The sequence below is a fragment of the Poecile atricapillus genome, chromosome 27 (assembly GCF_030490865.1).
Source record: "Poecile atricapillus isolate bPoeAtr1 chromosome 27, bPoeAtr1.hap1, whole genome shotgun sequence".
Classification (NCBI taxonomy): Eukaryota; Metazoa; Chordata; class Aves; order Passeriformes; family Paridae; genus Poecile; species Poecile atricapillus.
Genome location: NC_081275.1, coordinates 5,668,403 through 5,693,176, shown reverse-complemented (window position 1 = coordinate 5,693,176; position 24,774 = coordinate 5,668,403). Strand labels below are relative to the sequence as shown.

Below are 24,774 nucleotides of genomic sequence, written 5' to 3'. Positions count from 1 at the left end.
AAAAAAGAGTGAAAAACCTTTTGGAGAAGGGAAGGAGCTGAGAGCGAGGCCGGGGTGCCCCAGGGCTGGGATGTGCTTGGAGAGGGAGGCAATTCGGGAGGATGTTCATGGTTGGGCACCTTTTATTTCCTTGCGTTTGTGGCAATAAATCATGGATAAAACAGCTCCAGCCCGCCTGGTGGGGGAAGCACTTGGGACGTGGATTATCCTAAGAGGGAGCCAAGGGGAAAAACTCTCCCTGCTTTCAACAGGCGGCAGGGAAAAAGGAGCCGGGATCCGCTGGGAAAACGGCAGGAGAGGCTCCCTGGAATGGATCCGGGATCTCCGGCCTCTCCCCACCCGGTTTAGGAAAGGTTTCGGCCGGTGCTGGGGGGTTGGGGAGGATTTGCTGCTTAAGAGTAGCGATTAAAAAATGGGAAAATTCTCCCGAGCATGGACAGGAGCTCCGGAGAAACCACCCGAGTTATCTGAGGGCACCGAGCTGAGCCCACGCAGTGTTTGTGCTGCTGCCACCGCCCCCAGCCCTGCAGGACTCGAGCTCAGCCTCTCGGTCCCGTTTCCCCCCGTGTTTCCCGGACAAGGAGGGGGATTTTGGGCAGGTGCCCCCCAAGCCAGAGCTGCCGCACGTTCGCAGCTTTGCCACAGTGAAAAAAAGGAACTCTCCAGGAGAGGCTGGAGAAAACCAGGCTGTAACGACTCCATCTATTGGGTAAAAATATACGGCTCCAAATGCACAGGGAAAATTAATTCTGAGGGAAAAAAAATATATCAGAGGGGATTCGGAGCAGTTACCGGCACTTACAGCTTAATTGGACACAATTAGAGGAATGTTTCTCGGTACTGTTTGAAAGCAAAATGAAGCTAACGACAGCCGCTTCCAGAGATCCGAGCTCAGCAGCCCCGAGGAGCCGATCCACACCCCGAGTTATTCCCGGCGTTAAGGGAAAGGGGCTCCGGTGCAGGGCAGGAGGAGCCCCTGACCCCAAAGGGCTCCGCAGGCTCGGGCTGAGGGGCGGCGGCGCCGCTTCCCTGAACGCGTTTCTCCCTTTCCTACTCTTTCCATGGGAGCGGAGGCGCGGGGAGCGGCTTCGGCCCGGAGAGCAGAGAGCCCCGAGCCCCTCCAAAGCCATCCCCCCCTCCCCAGAGAGCAGCGGCCGCCTGGAGCCCGCTGCAAGCCTCGCCTGCGCTTCCCCAGGCTTTGCTTGATATTATGTTCTCCCCCGGGGCTGCTGAAAAGCAGAAAAACAAACTCCTGCCGGAGGAGGGAGGAGGCAGCGGGGGGGCCGGGGCCGGCGGCAGCCGGGGGATAACGGGGGGCGGAGGAGGAGGAGGAGAAGGAGGAGGAGGAGCGGGGGCTACTCCGGGGAAGCAGCGGCGCGATCGGCGCCGAGCATCGCTCCCTCCGCCTCCCGAGCACCGAGCGGCCGGGACTGGCACCTCGGGAAGCTTCGCCCCGCTCTTCCTCCTCCTCCTCCTCCTCCTCCTCCTGCTGCTGCCGCCGCTCGCTGCCCGCGGCCGGGGCGCGCCCGGCGGAGCGCTCGGCGATGGCAGCGCGGGCCGGGGGCGGCGCGGGGCGGGCGGGCGCGGGCCGGGGGTAGCGCGGGGGTCCCGCAGCGCTCTGCCCGCCGGGGTCCGCGGGCTCGGAGCCCGGGAGGGTCGCGGCGAGGCTCGTTCGGTGTCGGTGTCGGGCGGGGCGCGGTACCGCGGGATGTGAGCGGCGCGGCCGGGCAGGGACAGGGGCAGCGACAGGGACAGGGGCGGGCGGTGCGGGCGGCGCCGGTGGCCCCGGTGGCCCCGGGCCCGGCATGCCGCGCTGCCGGAACTGCCGCCCGCCGCGCAGCTCGGGGCCGCGGGCCGCCCGCGGGCGCTGCCCCCGCCGCTCGGGGCCGCAGCCGGCGGGGGGCCCGGGGATGGCGCGGCGCTGCTCGCCCTGAGCCCGGCCCGGAGGAGGAGGACGAGCGGCGGCAGGAGGAGAAGGAGGAGGAGGAGGAGGGGAGCGCCCATGGCGCGGGGGCGCCGGGCGCCGGCGCTGCGCACTCGGCTGCACGGGCTGCGCCTCATGTGCTCGGCGCGGGCGGCGCCGGCGCGCCGGGCGCTCTGGGTGCTCGCCTTCTGCACGGCGCTGGGGCTGCTGCTGGCCTGGTCCTCCGACCGCCTGCTGCACTGGCTCGCCTTCCCCTCGCACACCCGCGTGCGCACCGAGTGGAGCCGCCAGCTGCCCTTCCCCGCCGTCACGCTGTGCAACAATAACCCGCTGCGCTTCCCTCGCCTCTCCAAGGGTGACCTGTACTACGCGGGGCACTGGCTGGGGCTGCTGCTGCCCAACCGCACGGCTCGGCCGCTGCTCACCGAGCTGCTGCGCGCCGACGAGGCGCGGCTGCGCTGGTTCGCCAAACTGGCCGATTTCCGCCTCTTTCTGCCGCCCCGCCACTACGAGGGCATCAGCGCCGACTTCATGGACCGCCTGGGCCACCAGCTGGAGGACATGCTGCTGTCCTGCAAGTACCGCGGCGAGCTCTGCGGCCCGCACAACTTCTCCGCGGTGAGTGCGCACCGGGAGCCCCGGCTGCTCTCGGCTCCCGGCCGGGGCCCCCGGCTCGGCTCGGCTCGGCTCGGTTCGGTTCGGTTCTGCTCTGTGTCCGCGGCTGCTCTGGCTCCGAGGGTTCCCCGGCTCGCGGTGCTCTCGGTCCGTGCCCCCGGTTCGTGTCGGTCCAAGGGCACCCCTGGATGATGTCGGTTTAAGGGACTCCTGGTTCGTGTCGGTCCCGGTCCGTGTCCCCCGCCCTGCTCCTGTCCCGGTCCCGACTCTGCTCGCTGCGCTTTCCCCCACGATGCCCGGAGCGCTCCGGGGTCGCGGCAGGTCCCGGTGTGTCCGGCAGGTCCCGGAGGGTCCCGGTGTGTCCGGCAGGTCCCGCTGTGTCCGGAGGGTCCCGCTGTGTCCGGAGGGTCCCGCTGTGTCCGGAGGGTCCCGGTGTGTCCGGAGGGTCCCGCTGTGTCCGGCAGGGTCCGGTATGTCCGGAGAGTCCCGGAGGGTCCCGGTGTGTCCGGAGAGTCCCGGTGTGTCCGGCAGGGTCCCGGTGTGTCCGGCAGGGTCCGGTGTGTCCGGAGAGTCCCGCTGTGTCCGGAGGGTCCCGGTGTGTCCGGCAGGTCCCGGAGGGTCCCGCATGGCCGGGCAAGGCCGCTTCGTCCCGGGAGCCCCTCGGGAGCTCCCCGCGGGTCGCTGCCCACCGAGCGTTTTCCCTCTCGCTGGTTTCTCCGCCTGCCCGAAGTGATGCTCTCTGGTCTAGGGATGACTCTCTGGCGTGTGAGAGGCTGGCTGCTGCCTTGGGTTTTAATGAGAAATAATTAAATTAACGTTGCACCATCCCCGCCGCTGCCGTCCCACGTTCCGTGGTGCTCCCAGCGTAGTCGCGCCCGGATTTTTGCCGTGTCCGAGCCGAGGTTCCCCAGGTGCTCCGTGGCTGCAGCGCGGCTCCGGCCCAGCCCTGCCCATCCCGCCGGGCTTGGCTGTGTCCGGCACCCCGCGCTCTGCCCGGGCTCCTCCGGCTCCCTGAGCAATCCCCGAGGCCCTGGAGCTGCTCCCTGAGCAATCCCCGAGGCCCTGGAGCTGCTCCCTGAGCAATCCCCGAGGCCCTGGAGCTGCTCCCTGGGGCCGTGCGGGTTGTGCACCCTGCGGTGCTTTGGGATGCGGAGCTTTGCTGATCGGAGCTGATCCAAAAAGTGCTTGAGCCCTGATGAACCAGCGGGGTCTGAGATCAACCCCAAAACTCAGGGCAGGGCTTTACAGACGGCTGGGAGTGGGATCCTGCTCGGGAAAATCCCGGTGGGACTGTTGGGAGCTGTGATGTGTTGAGAGGAGACTCTGAGTGAGAGCTGGAGCCACGTGAAGGAGCCGGCGGCACTTCCCTGAGAGCAGTGGGATGTTGATGGTGCTGGAATATTCTGCTCCTCTGATCTCTGCAGACAGCGCGAGGGGTGGCTGTGACTGAGCATCCTGCGAGCAGCGGGGCTGGGGTCTGTGGGGACGGATCAAACTCGGTGTGCGAGCTGCGTGAGCTGAATTCCCGGCTCTGCCTGGGATGCAGCCTGGAAATCAGACGGAATTGTCCCTTTGGACTTGTCACGGCAGGCGCTAAACTGAAGGAAGGGGAGGAGGGAGACGCTCCCTGCGGGGTGGAGGAGCTGCCCAGGCTGTGCAGGCAGCGGCTGCTGCTGCAAACAGGAGCAGGAGTGGCACAGCTGGAGGGAAAATCATAAGTGGGATATTGAGGCAGACCCTTTCCAGCGGGACAATCTGGTGCCACGGCATGAGGAAATTTGGGAATTGCAGCAGGAGCAGGCAGTGGGCGGTGGGAAAAGCTGCCTCCCCCTCCCAGATGCCGGGGTAGGATCTGATGCAGTTTGGCTGATGCCAGGAGGGGCTGGCTGCAGCTTTTACCCAATCCCCGCTCCCCACAAGGTGCGGCAAACCCGGCAGAGGTCCCCGTGTCCCAGCAAAGAGAGATCCTGGAGCGCTGCTGTGGCTGCATGCGGCTCCAGGGGCTCCAGGAGTTACTCCGGACTGGAATTGGGTACTCCCGGCTCTGCCGCTGCTGCTGGAAGCCAGCACGGTGGGATGAGGAGCAGGGTCTCCTCCAGCCATCCTGGAAAGGTCCCAGAAGCTGCTTCCCGAGGCTGGGAGAGAGGGAGCTGGGGGCTGTGATCCCTGGGAGCTCACAGCACTGTGGGGGTTGCTTAGCTGAGGAAATAGGGGAAATATCCTTCCCATCCCAAAGGGGCTGTGGTTCCAGGGTGGAGGGCGAGGGGAATCCCTGTGCCAGGAAGCAGCTGGATCTGCTTTCCCTGCCCCGAGCTCTGCCTGTGGCAGGTGAGGGAGGACGATGCCACCTCCCTGTCCGTCCTCCTGTCTGCCTGAAGGAACAGGGGAGTGACCTCTGTGTTGTCCTTGAGGGGAGGCTGAGGAGCTTCTCCACCTGGGAACCCCTGGTGAGGAGAGCTGTTCCCTGGGGAGGTGCTGGGAAGGACTTCCCGGGCTCTGCAGTGTCCGGAGAGCTCGGGACAGGGCACTGCCATCCCTGGATGTGTCTCTGGGATGGAGGTGCCACACCCAGGGCTGGGGATTCCTGTGGGGGCTGAGGCTGGGCAGCCCTGGGGTCTGGGGTACTTGGAGCTTCTGCTTCTCCTCCTGAACTGGGAGGGAGAACCCCAAGGAGAGGCAGGAAAATGGTGTGGATTGAGCTGGGCACAGATGTGAGGCAGGATAAAGATAAATGCAAATGGAATAAATGGGGGTGTGAAGAGAATTCTTTTAGACCTGCTCGGGTGCTCCAAGAGCATCTCCTGTGCCAAAAGAGCAGGTGGGGGTGAGGCTTTCCTGGGTAAAAGCCCCGAAGCCCAAAGCAGAGGTGATCTGGAGCGAGCGAGTCCTGGCTGAGATGTGGAGCAGAGCAAAGGGGCTGGGGGAGGGAGCTGCTCTCCTGGAAGTCCTTCCAGCTCTGTCCTGGAGCTCCTCCAGGAGATTCCTGCTCCTTCCAGCCCCTCCAGACCGTGGGGGCACAGCGGGAGTTGGGTTCTGTGGGTGGCATGGAAAAGGAAAAGGGCACCACAGAACCAGCCCAGCAATCCCAACAGTGCGGGAAGTGTTGCTTTTCCTCCTTAATAAATGGAAATATGGGATTGCACTGATCTGTGGAGCTTGGGGCTGCAAAGCTGGGATGATCCCATTGGATTGACTCCATTTAGGAGGGCTCAGGTGTGGATTACTTCCTAGCCTGCTCCTGGAGGGGTTTGTTGTCCCTGTTGCTGTTCTCCAGAAGGATGAGGATTTGTTAATGGATCAGATGGAGTTTCCTGCCCTCAGCCAATGTGTGGCTTTATTTGTTTTAGGCTGGACTTAAAGGTGGGCTGTTGGGATGGTTATCCAAGAATCCTGGAGTGGGTTGGGTTGGGAGGGACCTTAAAGCCCAGTTCCATGGGCAGGGACACTTTCCACTATCCCAGGGTGCTCCAAGCCCTGTTCAGCCTGGCCTGGGGCACTGCCAGGGATGGGGCAAAACCATCCATAAGTGCTTGGAGCTGGATAAATCCAACCTTCCCAAATGCCCAGGTGCTGATTCCAAGGGAGGGAACTGTCCAGCAGCTCCTGCTCCCAAATTCCAAATCCAAATGCCAGGATGGGCAGTTCAGTGAGTAAGCATCTGCTTTCCCTGGAATGGCCCCATCTGGGTGGAACTACGGCTCAGGATTAAGTGGATGTTGCTCTGCTCTGCGTTCCCTGGATTTGGGGTTGATTTATTCACCTGAGCTCCTTGTCTCTGGAACATTTATCTTGGTTGCCTTGTCCTGTGCTCATTGATTTCTTCCTTCCTATCATTTTTCATCCTGAGAAATTCCTGAGTGGATCCAACATCCTGGGGTCTGTTCCTGGGCTGGGGTTTAGGGTTGATGATCCCTGATTTAATAACTCCCCAAATCAAATTGTCACCTGTGGCTCTGCTGAGGAGACACAGGGGCTGTGTTGGGAGGGGTGGCAGGGTTTGGTCCCCGTCCTTCATGAAATCCTTGGATTTCTGGGGTGTTCCAAAGGCTCTGCAGTCAGTACTTGCTTGTGGTTTGATTTGCTCAGTTATTTTTTGTTAAATACATTTTGTTAAACCATTTAATTTCTCCCCAGATCAGGGATTTTATGGGGTGGCAGCTGCACAGAGACCTCAGTGCTGCTTTTTAAAAATATTTCTGAGTATTTGCCTGAAAATCTGATGAATATTCCTGAAAGATCCCTCAGGTGGGGGCTGTAATTGTGCAGTTTCCTTAGCAGAGAATCCCCTGTGTCCAGGGTGAAGCTCAGCCTTATCCCACAAAAGAATGGGATATTTCAGCCTTGGGTTTGGTGTGAGGGCAGACAGGAATTCTGTGCCACAAGTTTGGAAAGCCCAAAGCTTGGAACAGCTGTGAGCACCTTAATTACCAGCAGCACAATTAATTACAGAGGAATATCAGGACGTGGGGTTGGTTGTTTGGGGATTTTCCTCACTCACCCACAAACTGTTTCACCCAATTCCCTTTTCCACCTTTATTCTCTCATATTTTTATTTTCATTCTTTATTTCTGGCTTCCAAACGAAGCTCAGGCTGGGGGTGCTGCTGCCTTTGGAAGGGGCGTGGGAGGCGTTTGATGGTGCAGATGTGGGGCTGGAGCCTTGAACGTGCTCCTGCCTGGAGCTGGGTGGGTTCAGCCTGGGATCACTGCGGAGCCAAGGCCGTGTTCTCCCTTCCTGAGGGAATCCTGCTGGTTTTGGATTCCTGGTGGCAGAACCCAAGGAGGAGTCAGGGCTGGGCTGTGCCAAGGGCTGCCCCAAGCAGTGCTCGCTGTGAGGGATGGGCTGAAGGGTTTGGGGTGATTTCTGTGGGTTTGGGGTCAGCTGGGCCCCTGCACTGAGGGTGGAGATTCCTGATCTCCTGCAGAGTCGGGTGTTGAGGGGATTTGGACTTTGTTGGGGCTGGGGAATGAAAGCAGGGAGGAGTTTGGCACTGAACTGGGGGGGTCCTGAGGGTCCAGAAGCTGTGAGAGAAGAAGGACAAAGCCCAGGGATAACAGAGCTGCCCTTCCCTGCCAGAGCTGCTCAGCTCAGGCATCCCAAAGGATTCCATGGAGCAAGGAAAGCTGGGCAGAGCAGGGCCTGGGGCTTCTGGATGCTTCTCTGCACCCAGTGCCAGCCCTGCCATGGCAGGGACACCTCCCACTGTCCCAGGCTGCTCCAGCCCCAATGTCCAGCCTGGCCTTGGGCACTGCCAGGGATCCAGGGGCAGCCCCAGCTGCTCTGGGCACCCTGTGCCAGGGCCTGCCCACCCTGCCAGGGAACAATTCCTGCCCAATATCCCATCCAGCCCTGCCCTCTGCCACTGGGAGCCATTCCCTGCCTCCTGTCCCTCCATCCCTTGTCCCCAGTCCCTCTGCAGCTCTCCTGGAGCCCCTTTAGGCCCTGAAGGGGCTCTGGAACTTCTCTCAGGTGAGTACCCCCAGCTCTCCCAGCCTGGCTCCAGAGGGGCTCCAGCCATGGAGTGGCTCTGTGGCCTCCTCTGGAAGCTTCTCCAGCAGCTGCAGGTCCTTGGAAGTGTGAGTGGCTTCCTGGGAGGCTCTCTCCAGATCTGGCTGGGAATGTCCCGGCAGCAGGAGGAGAGCCTGGCCCTGCTGGGCTGGAGCAGGACAGATGTGCTGGGGATGTGTGGCTGTGCAGGGAGCCAGGATGGCAAATCCCACAGAATCTGGGGAGAACGGGGCTGGGCTGGGCTCCTTTGCATCCCACACTTTGTATCCCAGTGCTCTGGATTCAGGTGCAGATCCAGCTGCAGGCAGCTGTTGAATTCTGCACCCCTGGTGCTTTTACCAACATCTGGGCAAGAGTCTGGGGTGAGAACTCTCCTGGAGCCCCAGACTGTCCCGGGTTGGAGGAGATCCACAAGGATCCATGAATCCAACTCCTCGCTTCACCTTCAACGTGGGAACTTTGATTTCTGTCAGGATGGGATAAACGTCACCTCCATGGGGAGAAGATTCAGCTGAGTCTGACCACTTCCTCCAGGAGCTGCTCCCAGTTTTGGCCTGGGTTGGAGCACAGACCAAACCCCATTCCTTGAGCAGGGATTTTTGGGAGAGGAGGGATGGAAGTGTTTGGGGAGAGGAGGGACAGGATTTTTTGGGAGAGGAGCATCCAGCAGCAGGAAGAAGAGGGATTTTTAGCAGGACTTTTTCTGTGGTTTTTTGCCTTTTCCATTTATTCTCTCCATCCTTCCATCCATCCATCCATCATCCATCCATCCATCATCCATCATCCATCATCCATCATCCATCCATCATCCATCCATCCATCATCCATCCATCCATCATCCATCATCCATCCATCCATCATCCATCCATCCATCCATCCATCATCCATCATCCATCCATCATCCATCCATCCATCCATCATCCATCCATCCATCCATCCATCATCCATCATCCATCCATCCATCCATCATCCATCATCCATCCATCCATCCATCCATCATCCATCCATCCATCATCCATCATCCATCATCCATCCATCCATCATCCATCCATCCATCCATCCATCCATCCATCATCCATCCATCCATCATCCATCCATCCATCCATCCCCCATCCTCCATCCCTCCATCATCCATCATCCATCCATCATCCATCCATCATCCATCCATCCTCCATGCATCATCCATCATCCGTCCATCATCCATCCATCATCCATCCATCATCCATCCATCATCCATCCATCCATCCATCATCCATTATCCATCCATCATCCATCATCCATCCATCCATCATCCATCCATCATCCATCCATCATCCAACCATCATCCATCCATCCATCATCCATCCATCATCCATCATCCATCCATCCAGAAAGGGGATTCCTGGTCCACCATGGGTTTGTTTGAGTTGTGGAACAGATTCCCAAGAATTCCTGCCCAGCCTGAGCAGAATTAATGTCATTAAAGACAGTTACAGTCCCTGCCCACTCCGGGATGCTGCCAGGGCTTAATTAATGTTTGCAAATTGCTCCAGGATCTGCCTGGGACCACTTCTCATCAGAGCACAAAGAATGGGAATTCCTGGAATGGAGGTGCTGTGGGACACTGGTGTGGGGAGGGGAAGGAAATCCAGGGGTGCAGGGTGGGAATCTGGGATTTGTGCTCCCAGTGCCCCTGGGTTTGTTCCCTTGGGAGCCTGAGGCTGCTGGGTTTGCCCTTCCCTCTGCTCCAGTTCAGGGTAATTCCATTTATCCTGAAATCCCTGGAACTTGTTCCCACTGGGAGCACTGATGGTGCCATAAGCAATCCAGGCTGGCTCCAGAATCAGTCACTTTTCCCACTGGGATGGCTGAAATTGGAGCTGGGATGAGTTTTTTTCCATCTGACCACGTTTCTCCCATCCTGTCATTTATCCTGAATTCCGTGGGCCATTGGAGTCTGTTCCCACTGGGAGCACTGATGGTGCCAGGAGGGCCTTGCAGCATCCCAGGCTGGCTCTGGAATCCATCGCTTTTCCCAGCAGGATGGATAAAATTGGAACTGGGATGAATTTTTGCTCTTGTGTTTGCTTTTCCCAGCCTGGCTGCAGATTTTCCATGAGCTGGGATGGAGGGAAGCTGCTGGATTATTGTCTGGAGCAGCAGCTCTCCATCCTGGGGGATGGACAGGGACTCCTCTGGATTATTTATCCCTTGGAAGGGCTCAGCCTGCCTGGGAGCTGCTGCTTGCCCTGACATTTTGCAGCTGGATGGCATCCAAGGGCTGATTTCCCATTCCTTGTCCATGCAGGAGGCCAGGCTGGAACTGGCCTGGATGCAGGGATGGGGAGATGTCCTTTGGGATGGTGGAATGCCCCTTGGAATGCAGGGATGCCCCTTGGAATGTAGGCATGCCTGTGGAGTTCAGGGATGTTCTTTGGGATGGGGGATCCCTTCTGTCCCATTGTAGGGATTCCTGTGGGGTCAGGAACTGGCTGGGAAAATCCCACCTAAATCCCAGGCTTTAAAATGAAACCTCAGTTCCCAAGGTGAGAATTGTCCCCCCAAGCCTGCCCAGGTGTGCTCAGGGCTTCCAGCAGGGCTGGCTGATGTTGCAATTCCCATTTTTCCTGCGTTCCTGCTCCATGTCATCTTCCTGGCCCTTTCCACCCCTCCCTGATTCCCTTTTCCCTGTCCCTCTCTGGGAAGTCACCCATCCATCCTGATGTGCTTTGGAATGAGCAATTCCCTGCTGAGAGCAGGGAATCCCATTATTCCAAACCCCTGGGATAACACAGCTCATTCACTTCCCTCTCCAGCACTTCTGGGAATTCTCATTCTTTCTTTTTTTCCTTTTTCCCCCTGTAATTTCAAGCAGTGGGAGCAGGAATTTTTATATTTTTCATGGATTGTTCCACTCCTCACTTTCCAATTCTATCATTTCTTCCTGAAATAAAACAAATTATAGGCAAACTTCCTCCCCAAAGCCCTGGAGCTTGAAATTTTTTCAACAATAAAGTTGGAATGTAAATTAGGAACTGGAGCTGTTCCCAATCCAAGGAGCATGCTGCTGCCATCCCAATTTTTCCCTGCTTTATTAAATCAGGAGGAATGGTCCATTATAATCCAATTAACTGTGATTCCCAGGCAGGAATTCCTGGCTCCAGGGTGGGGGAAAAAGTTGGATAAAATGATTGTAAAAGGTTTGGGATTTTTTCCTTTTCCCTTCCTTCAGCAGCTGGAACCAGGGAAAAGCCATGGCAGGGAATTGGGTCCTGGTTTTGTAATAAATTTATTGAATGATCCAAAGTGGCTCCTTGTGGGAATGGAGATCCTGAGGGGCTTCCAGCACATATTCCTGACAGGAATAATCCCATCTTTCTCTTGGAATTCACGGCTCAGTGCTCCCAGCACTGGGGTGGAAGGGAGGGACAGAAGGATCAACAACTTGTCAATGGAATTCTGTTCCTGCAGCTCCAAACAAACCTGGCACAGCTTGGAGGGATCTGGGGAGTTGCAAGCAGGTGGAGAAATGGGAGCATGGGGTGGTTTGGGTTGGGAAGGACCTTAAAGGACCCTAGAGGACCCCAAATCCCACCCATTCCCACCCCTACCATGGCAGGGACCCCCCCACTGTCCCAGGCTGCTTCAGCCCCAATGTCCAGCCTGGCCTTGGGCACTGCCAGGGATCCAGGGGCAGCCCCAGCTGCTCTGGGCACCCTGTGCCAGGGCCTGCCCACCCTGCCAGGGAACAATTCCCTCTCTCTCAGACCTTCTTGATTTGCTAAATTTTGTAGCAATTCCCAAATTCCTCCAAAGTCGTGGAGAATGGATTGTGCAGCAGGAAAACAGCCTGGCAGGTTCCCTGGAATTCACCAACAGAACATTCCCACAGGTGGATATAACTTCATAACAAATATTTTGGAATAGCAATGGATTCTCTGAGGAGGGAAATTATCTTCCCCCTCTGGTTCCATCCCCCTGTGCCTGGGATAAGGGATGGGAAGGTTGGGCCCAGCTCCTATACTGGAACAGCTGCTCCCAGCATTCCAGTTCAGCTTTCCAGCTCATTCCCTGCTCCATCAGCGTCTCCTGCTCCCCAAACTCAGCTGAATGCTGGAATTTCTTCCTTCAGGGAGTGTTGGAGCAGAGGGCACCGCCCTGCCCGAGTCATTCCCTGGGAAACAATCCTGAAAATCCTGACTGAAGGTGGTAGATCCCGGTGCTGTTCCCACAATCCCAACTTCCCACACCATCCCAAGCGCTGGGATAGCAAAGCCATCGGTCCCTGCAGCCAAATCTTTCCCTCTGGAAGCCTCCTCCAGGTCCTGGGTGATTTGTGGCAGCCGGGGCTCCAGCTGGATCCTGCTCCTGGCTCTTTGCCAACACTCACTGTTGCAGCCTGCAACCTCAGGATCTCGTCCAGAGAAGCAGCAGGATTCTGGGGACCAGCATGAAACACCAACGAGACGGGCTCCCGGTTCATGAAACCATATATTCAGCATAGGAACAAAGTCAGGTCCAGAACAGAGAGCCCCGAACAGAGGCACAGCAGGGGTTTTTGAGGGACAGAACCGAGGGTTTACACCTTTGAGGGTGGAGTTCAGGGTCAGGGACCATTAGAAACACACCAAGGGAGAACCCCCCAGGGACTCAAACCCAATCAGAACTCCTGGGCCGCCCTTCACAAGGGGTTTGGGGTGGGACAATGTTAACTCTTTGTCTCCCTGAGGCCGCTGCCACAACTCACCACCACATTCCAGTGAGGATCCAGCCAGGGATCCTCCCAAGCTCCCTGTTTTCCTCTGGAAACTTCACTTTCCTTTTACCCTCACAAACTTGGTCCCCTTTTCTTTATTCCTGCGTTGAATGAAGCTTTCATTCCACTCAGCCCTTCCCTCCCCTCGTGTTTCTCCCTGAGGTTGGAGCCATCCCTTGTCCCTCCCTGCTCCTCTGCCCTCTCTGCTGGGATTTGGGGACACAGCTGTGCCCAGGGGAGCTGCCTGGGATTTTTCCAAGCCCTGGACACTTCCCATCCTTCTCCTGCTCATCCCCATTAACCTGGCTTTGCCTTTTTTGTGCCAAATTCATTGTGTTCAAATAATTCCAGTGGCTCCAAGGCCCTTGGATAGGGGAGCCATTGGGGGCAGGTGGGAATAAAGCTCCTGGCTGGGCAGGGAGATTCCTGAATTCCTCAGTGTCCTGTGGCAGCTCCTTGGACAGAATCCATCTCAGCTCCCAGTGTGTCACTGTTTTGGGGGTTTCTGCCTGTGGGATGAGGTGGGGATTTGGAACTCTTGTGTTTCTGTACTCACATCAATATTCCTGCTTTTCCAAAGGCTTTTCCCTCATGGAGTCAGTGTTCGGCTTTCACTCGGCGCAGGAGGGAATTTCTGCCCACCAGAATTTGATACCCAAAATGAAACCATCATTAGCAGTTAATTGGTGACAGCAGGAAATTCCAGGTCACTTTCCCCTTCCCCATCTCCCCTTCCCAAGGTTGGGGAGGTTTTATTTGACTCCTGGATTTGGGATCTGCCACATCCTGCAAAGGATAATCCAATGTGGGAAGGAGATGCCTGGACATCAGTGGCTGCTTTTGGGGCTTTCCACAGGCTGGGACTTGGTGTGGGATCAGCTCCATGTGGAATTCCGTGCAGAATTCCCTGCATTCCTCAGGAGGGGGGATGTGACACCGAGGGGTTCAGCAACTCAAATTCATGAAGTCTGATAAAAAATGGAATTTTAAGATGGTTGATTTTTTTTACCTGTCTGTGTTTTGCCTCTGGCTTGGGCACTGCTTCAGATGAAATTTCCGAGCTTTCCTTGATGGTTTTAAGGATTAGGGATTTAGATTAAAAGGAGATCAGAGATTTTTACACGTCCTTAGTGCTGGCTTTAAACAACCAGCACTGGGGGATCCCAGAGCCCAGGGGAGGGAATGAAATCCCAGGATAATCCTCTGATGGCCCCACCTCAAATTCTGGTTCAGTTTTGGGATCTTCTAAACAAGAAGGACCTGGAGGGGCTGGAGCGTGTCCAGGGCAGGGAATGGAGCTGGGAAGGGGCTGGAGCCCCAGGAGGGGCTGAGGGAGCTGGAAAGGGGCTCAGCCTGGAGCAAAGGAGGCTCAGGGGGCCCTTCTGGCTCTGCACAAGTCCCTGGCAGGAGGGGACAGCCGGGGGGGTCGGGCTCTGCTGCCAGGAACAGGGACAGGAGGAGAGGGAACGGCCTCAGGCTGGGCCAGGGGAGGCTCAGGGGGGAGGAATTTCCCCAGGGAAAGGGAGCTCAGGCCTTGGCAGGGGCTGCCCAGGGAGGTTTGGAGTGCCCATCCCTGGAGCTGCCCAAGGAACACCTGGAGGTGGCACTCAGGGCTCTGGGGTGGGGACAAGGTGGGGATGGGGCACAGGGTGGACTCAGTGACCTTGGAGGGCTTTTCCAGCCTCAGAGATCCTGGAATCCTGGGATTCTGTGCTGGGAAATGAAGTTAGTAGAGAAGGGAAGCTGTGTGGGTTTGAAGAGCTTGGACACTTCAAGAGATCCAGGGGCAGCCCCAGCTGCTCTGGGCACCCTGTGCCAGGGCCTGCCCACCCTGCCAGGGAACAATTCCTGCCCAATATCCCATCCAGCCCTGCCCTCTGGCACTGGGAGCCATTCCCTGCCTCCTGTCCCTCCATCCCTTGTCCCCAGTCCCTCTCCAGCTCTCCTGGAGCCCCTTTAGGCCCTGTAGGGGCTCTGAGCTCTCCCTGGAGCTTCTCCTCTCCAGGTGAACATTCCCAGCTCTCCCAGCCTGGCTCCAGCCTCTCTGATCCTTTGTTATCCTGGGCACAGGAGCCACTTCCCATGGAAAATCCCAGAGTTTGTTTTGCTTCCTCTCCACTTTTTGAAGTGATTTTGCTCCTTTGGCCTCTGTTCCCTTCCTGCCTTGGGAGGTGAGTTCCAGTGGGGATGAAGGGGACACCAGCCTGTCAGTGTGACCCTGGGAGCTGTCCTGGTGTCCTGGTGATTGATGGGACTGGGCTTTTTTAGGATTTCAAAGCCTGGTGCTGATGGGGGTGGCAGTGGGAGTTGGGTCCTCACCTCTCATCTGAAGGATCCAGGTCTGGATGGGCTCACCCCGAGAGCTTTGGCTCACCAGGGAACAAGGGCTGAGCCAGAGGTGCCGAGTGCCTCTGGTTTCCCAGCAACTGAGCAGGAGCAGGGAAGATCCAGAGGAGCTCCTGTGTGGTTCAGAAGTCTTTGGGAGCCATCAGCGCTCGTTAGTGATGGTGACACTTGATTTTCATCCTCCTTGCTCCGGGCTGAGAAGGGCAATTCCCTCCTGATGGAGACATCCCAAATGCAGGCTCCTGAATCCCAGTGGGACCCAGCCCTCCTGGGGCAAACAGCTGAGGTTATACCCAGGGCTCGTGTGCTGATTCCTGTTTCCTTACGTGTTCAATTTAAAAAGCAGCAGAGGAGTGAATGATGGGAGGAGCAAAGCTGCTGCTGATGCTCCTGGGTGAGGCTGTGCCGCTGCTTTGGGAGAACCTGGGATGAGCCATGGGGTGCTTTGTGCTCTGCCTCTGGAGTAAATTGTTTGGAATTTCCTCTGGGTGTCCTTGCTGTAGGAATTGCTGCAGATTTAGTGCTTTCAGGTGGTTTTCTTCAGCGTTGCAGCAGCAGCAGCAGCAGCAGGAGGGAGCATGGTCTGTCCTTGCTCTGCAGGGTTTGGGGTGCTGGAGGCTGGCTCAAAGCAGAGCAAACCCAGCTCAAACCTCACAGGAACAAATCCTGACAAAGCCAGCCCTGGAGGGAGGCTCCAGGAACTTGGAAAACCAAATTGCTCAGGATGTGATGGAGCAGGAGAAGGGTTTTTGTGGACTTCAGTGCTGGGTCAGCAGAGCTTGGGAGTCTCTTGGGGTGGAGCAGGGGAAGGGATCCCACAAAGGCCCCAGCCCTGGCTTGGGGTGACCAGATGGGGATTTGCTGATGGGATTTTTGTTATCACTGCCTGGATTTGCTTTGGACCTCAGGATGGAGGAACCTGGCCTTGGGCTCCTCCTGTGTGTGAGCCTGGCTCAAAGTCCCAGTGCCCAGGGACCGGGTGGCAGCAGGGACAGAGGAGGTTGGAAACTGCTCCGAGGGCTTTCCCAAGAGTGGATGGAGCAGGCTGGGCTTGGCTGGTGCTTGGGTGGGTTTGAGTGGGGTTTGAGTGGGGTTTGGATGGGGTTTGGTGGGTTTGGGTGGGGTTTGGATGGGTTTGGGTGAGGTTTTGGTGGGGTTTGTGTGGGGTTTGGATGGGTTTGGGTGGGGTTTGGATGGGTTCCTTGGATGGTTTCTGTCTCCTGTCCCTCCCTGGCCATGGCAGGGGGACTTTGGGTCAGGCTGGACCCCCCTGCCTGTGACAGAGGAAAACAAAGAGCAGGGAGAGCACAAGAGAATTTGCATAAAGAAAACCACAGAACCAGAAAGGGTGGAAAAGATTTCCAAGGGGAAGTCCAGCCATTATCCAGTTCCCAGATTTCTGGAATGGCTTTGCTGGGATAACAGGGCTCCAAAGCAGCAACTGGCACCAGTGAATCCCAGTCCCACATCGGGGTGACCTTGCCCACACCCGTTTTCCCTCCTCCTGTTCTTCCTTTTCCCTCCCTGCTGGGCTCAGCTCCTGAATCTCCATCTCCCCTTGAGCACAACTGGGAAACAGCTGAAAATCCACCAGGTCCTGATGGATTTGGAGGAGGGAATATCCAATCTGTGAGTGAAAAGGGCTTTTTTTTATTGCTGGAGGTATTTTTTGCTCCAGTTTAATGGGATTAGTGCTGGAGGTTTGGGGCCAGCTGTTCCCTCTGCAGACAGGCAGGAAAACATTCCAGCATTCCACTCCTGCTGCTTTCATCTTGTAATGAGCTTGTCAGCAATTAGCAGCTCTTGGAACGGCCATGGAGTGACAACACCAGGAGCTCAGCGCCCAGAACCTGCATTTTTAATGGAATTGGGTGGAAAAAGGGCTGGAAGGTGGGTGGATCCAGGGGTGATGGGCAGGAAGCACCAGTGCCCTGCTTGGTGGCATTTCCTTGGTGTTCTGTGGCTGAGTTTGGGTTTGTAACACACCCATATTCTTTTGGGATTAATAGGGACATCATTTGGGGATTAACAGGGGTATCATTTGGGGATTTTTAAACATTTTGAACATTTATCTCCTGGAATTTTTCTTTCTCATAGGTAGGAGGGGAGTTCATTGAAGATCTTAGGTCTGTAAAGTCTTTTTCCAACCCACACCTAAGGAAACATGGATGGCACAGCTGGTCCTGGGAGAATGGGATGTGCAGGAAGAATGGGATGTGCAGGGAATTTCTGCAGGGTTGGCAGAACTGGGGGTGGTTTTTGGGCAGAAAGGAGGGGTTTTGCTTGTCCTGGTTTTTGGTTCAGAGCCCGTGTTTTTCCCAGTTCTATCCAGGTGGAAAGAAATCCAGGATAGGTTTGAAACCCCTGAACACGTGAGGAAAGGCTGACCTGGAATCTTGGAGTTTGTGCTGATCTTCAGCCCTGGAGAAGACTTGCAGTGCATTTTTGTTGTTATTATTTTTGAAAGCATCAGGCAGAGCAGATTCCTGAGCTTTTCCCTGCAGTTTTCCCCAGGAGCCATTCCAGAGCTGTGGCTCTGCCCTGGTTTTTGTAGCTGGATGATTAAAGTTGAGCTGAAGGTCAGGACTTGGACTGGGAGGCTTGGAGGGATTTGTCTCCCTGAGGTTTGGTTGTGGAAGTGTTCAAGCAGATCTGGGAGCTGCTCGTGGTCCTCCCAACCCTTCCCATTGGATTTGCTCTCCTGCCTGAGGCTGGACTGGATTGGAACAATATTCTGGAATCGTGGAGTTGTTCAGGTTGGAAAAGCTCTCTGAGCCCATGGAATCCAACCATCCCTAGCACTGCTGAGGCCACCCTGACCATGTCCCCAAGTGCCACATCCACATGGATTTTAAATCCCTGCAGGGATGAGGACTCCACCCTTGGACAGCACTTTAAGGGAAGAATTTTTCCCAGATATCCAACCTAAACCCTGGATGTGGCTGTTTGCCCTGGCCCAGCCTGAGGCCGTTCCCTCTCCTCCTGTCCCTGTTCCTGGGAGCAGAGCCCGACCCCCCCGGCTGTCCCCTCCTGCCAGGGACTTGTGCAGAACCAGAAGGGCCCCCTGAGCCTCCTTTGCTCTAGGCTGAGCCCCTTTCCCAGCTCCCTCAGCCTCTCCTGGTGCTCCAGCCCCTTCCCAGCTCTGTTCCCTGCCCTGGAAGGCCCCAGACTGTCCCATTCCTGGGGGCACTTCCATCCCATGTGGAGCAGCCCCACGTGTGCCCTGCCAGGGCTTTGGGGTGCTGGGGACAGAGGGGACAGAGGGGACAGAGGGGACACTGCTGCCCCTGGCTCACACCTGGATTGGGCTGAGCTCATCCAGCTTCCCCTCACTGCCCTCTGCACCCTGAGCACAAATCCTGCTGCAGATTCCTCAAGGTTTGAATCTCCAGCTCAGCCAAATCCTGAGGAAATTTGGGATGTGAATGTAGGCTGAGCTGTTTCCCCCATCAGGAGCCTTTCTGAAAAGAGCCCCTTCCTTAAAAAACCAAAGGAAAACGGAGCTGGAAACGGGATCGTGGCTCTTGCCCAGAGTTTCTGTCGCTCCCTGCTCCTGTTGAGTTTCATCCATCTTCCTGTCCCAAACTGCAATGCCTGGAACACTCCGAGACAATTAATCCTTGGGAAGGCAAAAAAATTAAAAATCAGTTGAAAAATTTGTCCTATGGGAATGTCCTGAGGGAAGAATAAATCCAGGATGAAATGAGGCTGAGTTTTGCCAGCTGCTGGAATTTCTCCTCAATGACCGTGGCCCTTGGATGGAGCCCTGGGGCCACCGAGGCTCTGCAGATGCCGCTCTGGGTCCAAGTTCTGTGTCGTTATCCCTGGTTTTGGCAAGGAATTGCTGCTCCTTCCCTGCCTCCCCCGAAGTTAATGAGCATTAAATGAGGCTGGCCTGGTGTTGATAATGAGCTCTGCCTGCAGAGGACTCGCTCCAGTCCCTGGAACCCCCGAGGTTTGCTGGTGTCACATCCCCAGAATCAGGGATTTGGACAGGGAAGTGTTTTCCAAGGGCTCCTCTGGAGCTGCAGGCAGGGTTGGATGAAGGGGAACATTCTCAGTCTGGGTCATGCTGGATGGAAACTTTGGGATTTTAGTCCAAAATCTGTTTGCCAAGGACAGGCCGAGGCCTGGTGAGTTCATTTCCAGTCCCAGAGGGGGTTTTATTCTGGAATGTTGCAGTGGTTTGGATGTGTTGAGTTTTCCAGTTAATGCACTCAATAATGTGGTGGGTTTAACGCTGGCTAAAATCACCAGGGCACTTGCTCATTTCTTGCTGTGAGATATGGATCAGGAGAAGGGCAAAACAGGCTTAAACCTTAAAAGCTATAGAGAAACTTTATTAACAGGACTACAAGAACAAGAAGCATCAGAATAAAACATCCAGAACGCTTTTCCTCCCCCATCCAACTTTATTTTTTTTTTTTAACTGATTATGTAGAGACAAAACTTGGGATGTTAAAGCAGAACTATCCAATAGTCTTTTGTCAGTCTTTGTAGGGAGAGGAGTTTTTTCTTGTCATGTTACGGAGACTTTTCCGCAAGAAACATTTTTTTCGTGGCTTTTCATTTCCACAAAAAGCAGCTGCCTGGGAAAAAAGTTTTCCATCGTGACATTTCCTCCTCCCAGAGGTGTGTCCATGGGCCATGAACTCATGGGGTATTATTTTAAGGATGAGTTCAAAGGCAAAAGTTCTCTTTATCTGTTTTCATGATCATCTCTGGGGACAGAGGTTTTCTTCTTTTTTCCCTGGGGGTAAAGGGTTTTCTTCACTCTTTTTTTTTCGCTTGTTTATTTGTTTTTTGGGGTTTTTTGGGGTTTTGGTTGTTTTTTTGTTTTTTTTTTTTTTTTGTTTGTTTAAGCTTTTTATGGGATCACAGTTACTCCAGCATCTGCTTGGCTTCATCAATGGATGCCTCTGCTCAGATCTGCAGTTTGAATACTTCATCCCCCCACACTCTCTCATGAATTAAAGGAGATATTTCAGTGTATCATTGTCTATCTCTATGGCCCTACCAAAAGAATTTTCAGCCCCATTCAGCATCTCTTCATCTTCTTTCTGTCTGAGGCTTGACTCTTGCACTGAGTTTGGTGTTTTCATGTTGTTTTTTTACACGTTGTCACTCCTTTTCTCTCTGGAGAGAGGAGCAAGCTCTGCAGGTCTGTGCAGGGGTTAAATCTCTCCCAGTGGCCGTGGCAGTCTCGGTGCTGATCTCAGATTGTGCTGCTGCCTCCCTCAGCCTGTCCCGGCCCAGCCTGGGGCTGTGAGGACCGGGGAGGTTTTTGGGTGTCAGTGAGAGTCAGCAGCCATGGCCCAGCCTGGCCCAGGACCCTGCAGCCTCCATCCCTGCAGCCTCCATCCCTCAGCCTCCATCCCTGCAGCCTCCATCCCTCAGCCTCCATCCCTGCAGCCTCCATCCCTCAGCCTCCATCCCTGCAGCCTCCATCCCTGCAGCCTCCATCCCTCAGCCTCCATCCCTGCAGCCTCCATCCCTGCAGCCTCCATCCCTCAGCCTCCATCCCCTGCAGCCTCCATCCCTGCAGCCTCCATCCCCTGCAGCCTCCATCCCTCAGCCTCCATCCCCTGCAGCCTCCATCCCTGCAGCCTCCATCCCCTGCAGCCTCCATCCCTCAGCCTCCATCCCTGCAGCATCCATCCCTGCAGCCTCCATCCCCGCAGCCTCCATCCCCGCAGCCTCCATCCCTGCAGCCTCCATCCCTCAGCCTCCATCCCTCAGCCTCCATCCCTGCAGCCTCCATCCCTGCAGCCTCCATCCCCTGCAGCCTCCATCCCTCAGCCTCCATCCCTGCAGCCTCCATCCCTGCAGCCTCCATCCCCTCCCTGCAGCCTCCATCCCCACAGCCTGCATCCCCCTCAGCCTCCATCCCTGCAGCCTCCATCCCTGCAGCCTCCATCCCCCACAGCCTCCATCCCCCTCAGCCTCCACCCCCTCCCCTCAGCCTCCACCCCCTCCCCTCAGCCTCCATCCCTGCAGCCTCCACCCCCTCCCCGCAGCCTCCATCCCCGCAGCCTCCGTGCCCTGCCCGGAGCCGCTGGGCTCCACCCCAGCCTCCCCCAGCCTCCTCAGGCCGCAGGGGAGCCGGGCCGGCCCCACCAGAGCTCTGCTGCCTTTCGAGGCCAGAAACAAACAGAGAGAGAGCCCGGGCTCGTGGTTTTTGAAGTGCGGGAGGCACAGGGAGGATCTCATTTCCAAATGGTGCCAAACGCTGCCAGTTCTCAGCACTGCCCAGCCATGGGCCTGTCTCGGGCACGGAGGAAGCTCCCAGCAGCTTCTCTCAAAGAAACACTTTTCAGGGTTCTTACTTCTTTCCTTCAATGTCAGTCAATGTGAACCACCACAAATGTGTGTCCCTACCCCAGCCGAGGGAGGATTTCTCTGGGAGTGAAGCCTCTCGGCAGGAATCCTTTGTCAGCTGCTGACCCTTTTGTCCCCAGTGATTCCCAGGGACATCCCAGGAAATGCCATCCCTGGGAAGCTCCAGTTTGGGGTCGTTATTTGCTTCTTCATCCCCTTCTCCCATTCTCTTCCTGCAATCCCTGCTGCTCTCACAGAATCCCGGGATGCTGTGGGTTGGGAGGTTGCTCCAAGCCCCACTCAAATCCACTGCTCCCAGTTTGGGGTGTGGTGTGGTCCTGCCTGCTGCTGGGGGATGGATCAGGGAATCGGAAAAGGTTGGAAGGGACCCTAAAGCCCATCTAGACCCTGAGGGTTGGGGTTTGCAGGAGGAATCCCAAACTGTGGGGTCAGCAGGAGCACCTGAGCTGTGGAACCACCTGAGCTGTGGGACTGCAGGAACCCCTGAGCTGTGGGACTGCAGGAACCCCTGAGCTGTGGGATTGCAGGAACCCCTGAGCTGTGGGATTGCAGGAATTGAGCTGTGGGATTGCAGGAACCCCTGAGCTGTGGGATTGCAGGAATTGAGCTGTGGGATTGCAGGAATTGAGCTGTGGGATTGCAGGAACCCCTGAGCTGTGGGATTGCAGGAATTGAGCTGTGGGATTGCAGGAATTGAGCTGTGGGATTACAGGAGCTGAGCTCTGGGATTGCAGGAACCCCTGAGCTGTGGGATTGCAGGAATTGAGCTGTGGGATTGCAGGAACCCCTGAGCTGTGGGATTGCAGGAACCCCTGAGCTGTGGGATTGCAGGAACCCCTGAGCTGTGGGATTGCAGGAACCCCTGAGCTGTGGGATTGCAGGAACCCCTGAGCTGTGGGATTGCAGGAGTTGCCCCCCTTGCTGCTGCCCCCACCCTGCAGTGCTGCACAGTCTGACCAAGCCCGACCCTGGCCATGTTTAATGTGTGACCCCCCCAGTGCCTGGGGAGAGGAGAAGGGAGCCAGGTGATCCCTGGCACTGCTGGTGAATCCCTGTTCATGGTGATCCCAAACAGGGCTGTTATTTCTGCCCCCTGACCTCCTCCAGCCCCAGCTCTGCTGTGCAAGCCCTGGCTGGGCTCTGAGGGTTTTCTCCTGACCTGCTGTTTGGGATGTGTTTGTGCTGAACCCCAGATGTGATGGGATTTCTATTTTGTGGGTTCCTGGAGTGGTGGATGTGGCTGGGAGGTTTTTGGGGGCTGCTGAGGGCTCACCTGGGCAGGTGTTGGTGCCAACAGGGTTGAGGCTGGGAATCGCTGCTGTTCAGTGTGACACGAGCCAGGCACTGCCTCAAATCCCTTCCCAAAAGCTTCCCAGAATCTCACAATGAACCAGCTCACAAAAGCCCTTTGAGACCATGGACTCCAGCCCATGACCTGACACCCCATTGTCCCCAAGTGCCACCTCCAGGCTTGGCTCAACCCCCAGAGCTGGTGCCTTCCCCATCCCTGCTGCTGGTGATGCCTTCAGGTTGAGCTTTCATGTTTTCCAGGTCCTGCCCTGCACTGGTGCTTAACTCTGAACTCCACAGGAAGTGTCAGAAGTTCCCCTCCCAGCTCAGGCACACTCAACAATTCTCCAGCCCCAGAACCAAGGGCAGCGCTGCAGCTTCAGGCCCTAAAAGTGCAACCAGCAGGGAATGGAGGAGAGAATCTGGGAGGATGGGACTGCATCACCTGCAGCTGTAACTGGAGAATTAACCCCAACATGGAAATGGACCAAAACTGATCCAAGTGTGGAACTCCTGACCCGGGGTCTGTTCTGGGTCCATCCTGGGTGCAGCCAGGCCGGGCTCCTGCACTGCCTAAGGTGCAGCCTCTGAAGGGCTTTTGATAAATGCCTGATTTATTCCTTGAGCTGTGCCCAGCCTGTGCTCCAGGAGCCTCTCCAGGCATCAGAGGGGCTGCCTGCTCTCCTTGCCCCTGCAGCACCAGCTGCTCTCCTGGATTTCCAGGGAGGAAAGAGCCAGAGCTCCAGGCTGTGGAAGGGGACAGGGAAGGGACAAAAAAAGCATCACCTGTGCTGCCAGAGTGTCATTTCCTGCTGCCAGGTGCTGTCAGAGCTCGCTGCAGTTCATTAAAATCGCCCAGCCAGGGCTCATGTGAGTCACACAATTCCTGCCTGGAGCAGCTGCTCCCTCCCAGCTCCGGTGCCAGCTCTGGCCGAGCCCTGCATGGCACAGGGAGCATCGGGAGCTGCTGGCCCAGCCTTCCCAACAGGATCACTGGGAACAATCCCCCCAGGGGTGCCCTGCATCTCCAAATTCCTCCAGGGATGGGGCAGCCACCGTTTTTCTGGGAAAGCTGTGCCAGCCCCTCCCCACCCTCGGGGATTTTTAATCCAAATTCTTAATGAGTTTCCAAAAAAAAAAAAACCACCAACACCCACTCCTTTCTTCTTGGGTCACCATCTCCTGGTACTTTGTCCAAACCATCAGAAAAAAATAAGTGTGGAACTGGAGAACAATCCTGTTTGAAGGCTTGGATTTCAAATCAGGGATTGCTGAGATGCTCCCCAGGCTGCGGCCTTGGCTGTGGGGCTGGAGATGAGGCTCTGTAGAGAACGCCCTGGAGTCAGGAGGGGGAGGAATGGCTTTGCCTCAGTTTCCCCTCTGTCTCCCCGTTGCTGATGTGCATTTCCAGGCAGGAAGGCTCTGCCAGGGATTGCTCAGAGTGGAGATGGATCCTGGATCCAATAAACTCAGCTCCAGGCTGCGAGAGGGAGGAGTTTCCCTTCACTGGGATTTTCCTTCTGGGGAATCAAGGATGTTTTGTGGTGGGAGCAGGGACCACCCTGAAGGTCCCTTCCTGTGCCTCTCCTCAAAGGGAGGAGAAAAAAAAGGGAAAATACATTGAAAATCCATGGAAAATCCCTGATTTGTGGTGCTCAGCTTCAGTGCTGGGGACAGCTCTGGAATGAGGACCCTGGGGATCTCCCTGTGCTGTAGGATCCAGGGTTTTTGTGGAATAAGGAGAAAACTGCTTTTCTCCAGCCAGAGCTTCTCTGATGTATCCCATGGTTTTCTTTCCAGCTGTCCAGGGCAGCAGCAATTCCCAGGGGAAAATTCACTCACCCCAGGCATTCCCAACATCTGCTCTCATTCCCTGCTCCAGGAGGAGGCTCTTATCTCCTGCTGTGTTTTGGTGGAGCTTTGATTCCCCCCTCCCCTCCCAAATCCATTTTCCTTGATTTCCTCGTGGAAAAATCCATCACCTTTCTTTCCTCTCCCGCCTGTGTCGGTGTTTTTC

General features: G+C 56.4%; 1 protein-coding gene across 4 annotated transcripts in view; it reads left to right on the top strand.

Annotated features, from left to right (window-relative positions):
- Positions 1 to 24,774, top strand: part of LOC131588980 (acid-sensing ion channel 2) — a 409,841-nt gene that overhangs the window by 327,791 nt on the left and 57,276 nt on the right. Inside the window, exon 1 of one of the 4 annotated variants that reach the window (XM_058858072.1) lies at positions 1,875 to 2,542. The exons of the other annotated variants lie outside the window; for them this stretch is intronic. Within the exon in view, the coding sequence (XP_058714055.1) occupies positions 2,003 to 2,542 (540 nt within the window). The 5' untranslated portion in view covers positions 1,875 to 2,002. Of the gene's footprint in view, positions 1 to 1,874; positions 2,543 to 24,774 lie in introns of those variants that run through there. 4 annotated transcript variants of the gene reach the window in all.